We start from the raw sequence: 6,000 nt of genomic DNA, 5'->3' as shown, positions 1-6,000 counted from the left end.
TGCAAACATTCTCCCTACGTCTTCAATTTAATGACAAAAGATTGCTTAGATTTAGAGAAGAAAAAGAGTGGATTTCTATTACAGCGTTAAAATATTCAAAAGAAGCAACTGAAGTTCTTTAAATTTTAGGCAGTATCGGGGTGTAAAGTCCAGGCCTCCCTTCAATGCTGCTCAACACCAGTCCAGGCAATATGCTCTAGATCCCCACACCCTCCGCCCAGTCCCCTCCACGCCCACCACATGGGCACTTGAAGCAGACATGATACAGCATGGTCTGCACCACCATACTATAAACCAAATGCAAACTCAAGGCTTCTCAGCAGGGCAGGCCCACAATCAGAACTGAGGACCCTCTCGAAGAGAGCAACCCCAGGAAGCAGTCAGAGGCCCGTTCTCCATAAATCCCCCTTTAAAGACAACTGGAAGTAGCAGAAGCGTTTTTGCATGTGCGCAGAACTGTAAACCCAAGGACAAACTGACTGGGGCAAGAGAGGGAGGGCACAAACCACGCAAGGTGATGAAAATTCACCTCGTGGCCAGGGTATTGTGTGCTAGTGAGTATGTGAGCTTGTGAAATCTGCTCTGGGACCAGTGGCCGGGATGTCTGGTCTGGCACAGCCTCCAGGTCGAAGAGAAGAAGGTGGCTTTGTTCCTGCAACCTGAATGAGGGGGCTGAGCTGGGCTTAAAGAAGGCAGTGTTCTGCTACGGGAACGTGTAATCTACGTTGAGGCTCCCGCAGAGCGCGAAACTCGCGCTCAGGCTTCCGGACCCGAGCTGCCGACTGACTGCGCGGGAAGCCTCAAGTGTGGAGAGCCTCCATGGCTCGCGAGCAGCGCTCTGGGAAGCCGTGGAGCAGGCCCGGCCGCGTCCCCTAGCCACAGCCCGCGGTCCCAACCTCCCACCACTCTGCCGTGCATCCAGCACTACCTTCCTTTTAAAAATAACACCCACGTGCGCTGGTAAACAAGCTAGCGCGGCTCCCGGAGCCGCGCGCCGTGGACGAGCCTGGGCTGCGCGCGCCCGCCCTCCGCCGGCACGTGTCAGTCGGCTCCGCCTGCGCCGCTCTGCTGGGGCTCAGGCTCCTCCCCCTCGGCGCGCCGCGTGCTGCCCCCGAGCCCTCCAAACACCAAGCTCCCGGGACCTAGCTCCACCCTCGGCGGCTGGGCACGCCGCGCCCCGCAGAGTGCTCTCCAACTTTCCTTCCCCAATGACACCTCATCGCGTCGGGACCCAACACCCCAGGTCTGCTTTCTCCCACCCTTCACCACCCCGGTCCTCTCACGTCCCCCTCCTATTAACTTTTCCTCCGTCCGCGCGTGAAGGATTGGCTTACGGTTTCTCTCCTCCTCCCTTCCACCCCTCCTTAGAATTTTACTCGATTGTTTATTATTTCTGGGGAGGTGCGGGGGACGGAGAGGGGCGTCTGGGACCTGGAGACTTGTGGCAGCGGCCAGTCAGCGCGCGGTGTGGCTTGACGAGTAGGCGGCGTAGCGAATGGCTTCGCGGTATGGAGCTCCCAGGTCACGCGCGTGCGGATACAATGACATCATCTGTTTGTACGCGTCGAACTAGCTTGGTGCAGGGGCGGGGCCACGCGTCACTTGAGTGACGGGCTCCGCGCAAAGCCCGGAGCTTGGAGTTAGCCGAGTGGGCGGACTTCTGCATATGCTTGGCTGGACTTTTTTTGTGTATCTGGGTGGTGCGGGCCCCGCTGTAGACACTAAAGATATCTCCAGTGACCTGGAAGGGTTTAAAGGAGAAAAAAAAGATTTTTATAAGACAAAGTGTTTAGAGAGTTTTGGTGTGCATGTAGCATGTAGCCTATTCTTAGTACATAGATGAGTGATATGGGCACTGATGATTGGATAAAGACTTGTAAAGGTGGCTCTTTAAAACAAAACAAAACAAAAAGTCAAAATGCCCAATTAGATGTTTGCAGTCATTTCCAAATTAAAATAAGATGATTCCCCATTTACAATTGTTCAAAATCTGCTCTGCATTTAGGAATGGGGGGATAATTTGCTTTTTTCTGAGTTAGCTAACTTCTCCCGTCGTTTGCCATAAAATCATGAAAAGTGAAAAACGATTGCTGTCAAGCGTCCTGGGTTAGACTCAGTGCAAACCTCTTGGTGCCCGATCAAATCGGAGGGTATCAGCTTATCGAAGTCCTAAAGGCACCAACATCTTCGCTTGTCAGTATTTCCACGCCTTGGTAACCCTTGTCATCTGCGGTCAGCATCTTATCTCAGGTGTTAACTGGTATCCTGTTCTAAATGGGAACCGGACACCTGGGCAGGCCCAGAGCCTAGCAGACAGACGCGCTTGCCGGAGACCCCGGGTGCTAGGTACCCCACCCGTAGGCACGGAGACCCGGAGACCCCTCCAATGCGCTCGTCTAGCGTCTGGAGCTCTGCGCGCCCATCTTCCTCTTTTCCAGAGCCAGCGCGGCGCTTTGTTGTCTGAGGCTCTGGGGAGGGGGGAGGAGCCCGGCGGGGATACTGCGAGAGCCCGCGGAGTCCTGCCCGCGGCGCGCGCCGACACCCACGCCGACAGCCCGGAGGAGCCGAGCCGCGCAAGCGCGCACGCGAGTGCACATACTCACACACGCACGGACACCAGCACACCCCGGCCAGCCGCCCAGCCCTCCCCCTGGGCGGGGACCCGCCCGCCGTCATCTTAGGTTGAGGCACCCTGCGTGTGTCTATAACTTTGTGCTGCTGCGGCGGCCGCCCTGCTCGTGGAAGGGAGGAGGAGGAATGTGGAAGGCAGCGGCGCGCAGGCTGACAGGCGGTTCCTCAGGCGGGCTGCGGCGGCGGCCGAGGTGCCTCTCCTTCGCCGAGGTTGCGCGCCCCCTCTTCGCCGTGCCCCGGGCCCGCGCGGGATTGTGCGTCCTCCCCCCTCGTCCCTGAAAGGGAAGGAACAGAGGTAGGCGCCGGAGCTGTGCAACGGGGCGGCCACCTTCCCGGTGACTCCGGATCTGCTTCCGAGCTGGGCCAGGCGCTTCCCTTTTCTCTCCCCGTGACTCGGTGTGCGCGCCCCTCTTCTTTCCCGCTAGTGTTTTTAAAGGACTTGAGCGAAGGGGGGAAAACTGTCAAGATGGCAGCAGCCGGAGCAAGGAGGTGATGAACATACTGGTCCGGGTTTTCTGGCGGCCCGGGAGAGATAGCGCTTCCCGACCTGTTGGAAGATTTGTGTTCTGACTTGCCCCCTCCCCCCGTCCTTTACAGGGGAAGGGGTGGAGGGCAGAACATCCGTGAGAAAATAAACCACACAAAACCCTAAAGTAACCGTTTTTGCTCAGCTCGACCGTTTGCGAACACTCTTTGAGCTGCTTGTCCCCTTTCCCGTATTTTCTTTCTTTCTGGAAGTGACCAGGGTCTGACTGCGCCCCAACTAACGTTCGCCCTGGCGGCCCGCGGGCCAGGAGGGGAGACGGGAGCCGCCCGCGCCTTGCCCGGGCTCACGTCCCTCCGCTAGGAGGGGGGTTGGTGACAGGGGGCCGCGGAGGCGGCAGGAATGAGAAAGGGGAGAGCAGCCGAAGACGCCACGTACTTTGACGGCGGTGCCGCGGGAAGCTCTAGAACGGGCCCAAGCGAAACATAAACAAACGCACGCCCGCCGGAGCTCGGGCACCAACCGCGGCTGGGGTGCGCCGGCTCCGGCCGCTGCCCGCTTTAAAGGCGCGGGCCGCGCCCCTCCCCCGCCCCTCCCCCCTCGTCCCCGCCCAGCCACCTAGCCCAGGAGAGACCTGCGGATCTGGCCGTCGGCTGGGGGAGGGGGCTGCCCCGTGCGAGCTCGTGGATTCGCCCGCGTCTCCCCAGCGGCCTGGCCAGGGGGCGGTGTCTGCTGCGCCAGGTTCGCGGGACGCACGTCTCCAGGTCTGCCTGATTCTGGGAGGCAGGCGCTGTGCCGCGGCGGGTGAGGACTCGAGGAGGACTGGGCTTCAGCCCGGGATAACCAACTCCCCTTCTCTCTCCTCTCGTGCTTCCCCAGGCAGCGCGGCAACAGTAGCGGCGGCGCCCGGGAGCTCTAGCCATCGCGGTGTCCCAGTCCCTCCCCCGCCGCACCCCGCCCGGGCAGAGAAGGGAGCGCGAGAGCCCTAGCCGCGGGAGGGCGGCGAAGATGGCAGAGGCGCCGGCCTCCCCGGCCCCGCTCTCTCCGCTCGAAGTGGAGCTGGACCCGGAGTTCGAGCCTCAGAGCCGGCCGCGCTCCTGTACGTGGCCCCTGCAGAGGCCGGAGCTCCAGGGAAGCCCGGCCAAACCCTCGGGGGAGGTGGCCGCTGACTCCATGATCCCCGAGGAGGAGGACGATGAAGACGACGAGGAAGGCGGTGGTAGGGCCAGCTCAGCCATGGCGATCGGAGGCGGTGGGAGCAGCACCCTCGGCACTGGATTGCTCCTGGAGGACTCGGCCCGGCTGCTGGCTCCCGGAGGGCAGGACCCGGGGTCAGGGCCAGCTGCCGCGGCGGGTGCGCTGAGCGGGGGAACGCAGACGCCGCTGCAGCCTCAGCAGCCACTGCCACCACCGCAGCCAGGGGCGGCTGGGGGCTCCGGGCAGCCGAGGAAGTGCTCGTCGCGGCGGAACGCTTGGGGGAACCTGTCCTACGCCGACCTGATCACACGCGCCATCGAGAGTTCCCCCGACAAACGGCTCACTCTGTCCCAGATCTACGAGTGGATGGTGCGCTGCGTGCCCTACTTCAAGGATAAGGGCGACAGCAACAGCTCTGCAGGCTGGAAGGTGCGTACCCCCCTCGGGCGTGTGATGAGACCCGCTGGGCCTCCTGCGCAGTGCGAGACGCCTTCGATTCTTCGGAGCGCGCCTCTTGGCGCGGAGGAGAGGGGTTGGCATAGAGCCTCCGCTGTTAGGGTTTGGGGGTTGTGTATGACCTCTGAGGAGGGGTACCTGGGGACAGCTGGAGAGGGACAGCACGGGGGAAGGTGGCTCCTTGGGAAGTCTCAGGCATGATCAGGTTCGCAGAGAGGGCTAGGGACTGCGGCAGGGGAAGGACAGACAGGAGTGCATTTGCTGGATTTCAGAGACATGGCAGAGCAGGTAGGTTCGGTGCCAACTTTGGAGTAGAAGTCACCATAGTGGCCGTGTGTCCATGACGCTGAAGGGGGAGTGAGGGGCAGTGGGATGTTTGGGGCTTTGCAAGGGGAGGAAGGAGTCGGATTTGTGTTTTCCGGGAGCATGGTGTGTTGTCACTAGCTGGATGAGACCCTTGAGTCCAACTTTCAGGCTTGTGGGTGTTAACTCCCACAGGCATAAAGATATCATTAGAAAAAGCAGTGGCTGCAAACCTTTTCTTGGCCGTCTCTCTGTTGACATTATTTCTCAGAGATGTCTCTTCAGTAAATCTGCTTCAGTGGCCTCTGAGGTGTTCTGGGGCCTGGAACGGGCCAGCTCTGCCGCCTCTACTCAGCCTGGCCCGCACCTGCTGCGCCGACCGAGGCCTGGACTCCGGCGTTCTGAGAGGTGGGGTCCAGATGTGGAGAACTGGAGGCCTGGTGCCTCACCCAGGCCTTTGAGAGGGAGGTTTGGGGGCAGGGCTGGGCTGTAATGGTTTCTATCAATGTGAACCTGAAGAGAGGCTCTCTACTGTTCCTTTTCAGCCTCTTGGGGGCACTGGACACGTGGTAGGGAGAGAGGTGTGGAAAGGCCTATGATGTAATGACTTCCTGCAGTTGGGCATCCAAAGAGATTAGCTTTTGTGCCCCTGCTGATACCCAGCTGCTTTGCTCCTCCTGGCCTCGTCCTTCAAGATATGAACGTGTCAGTACCAGGCAAAAGAGAGTCCTGCAGTTGGAGATAGAAATTGCTTATCACTTGCTTCTATTTGCAATTAGCTTTCTTTTTAAATTAAAGAGGTAGTTGCTTCCTCCCATCTCTTCCTTTATCATTTTTGTGGAGCCCTGTATCTTTCTGGGTTCCAGTAGGTGTATAAAATAAGAAAAGTTTGACCTTAGTGGAGAACTGAAGCATGAGGGAGGAGACTG

At 59.7% G+C, this 6,000-nt stretch overlaps 1 protein-coding gene across 3 annotated transcripts in view; it reads left to right on the top strand.

Annotated features, from left to right (window-relative positions):
- Positions 1 to 1,125: 1,125 nt before the first annotated feature.
- Positions 1,126 to 6,000, top strand: part of FOXO3 (forkhead box O3) — a 108,814-nt gene continuing 103,939 nt past the window's right edge. The window contains exons 1-2 of one of the 3 annotated variants that reach the window (XM_037158972.2): positions 1,126 to 1,243; positions 3,995 to 4,741. In XM_037158972.2, the coding sequence (XP_037014867.2) occupies positions 4,124 to 4,741 (618 nt within the window). In that variant the 5' untranslated portion in view covers positions 1,126 to 1,243; positions 3,995 to 4,123. Of the gene's footprint in view, positions 1,244 to 2,731; positions 2,927 to 3,994; positions 4,742 to 6,000 lie in introns of those variants that run through there. The other 2 variants (XM_053664798.1, XM_037158970.2) reach the window with 2 other exon arrangements.

This window comes from Artibeus jamaicensis, unplaced genomic scaffold (genome assembly GCF_021234435.1).
Source record: "Artibeus jamaicensis isolate MK-2021 breed Jamaican fruit bat unplaced genomic scaffold, CSHL_Jam_final contig_387, whole genome shotgun sequence".
Taxonomy (NCBI): domain Eukaryota; kingdom Metazoa; phylum Chordata; class Mammalia; order Chiroptera; family Phyllostomidae; genus Artibeus; species Artibeus jamaicensis.
Note: the sequence above shows the minus strand (reverse complement) of the source record. Positions and strands in the feature narration are given on the sequence as shown.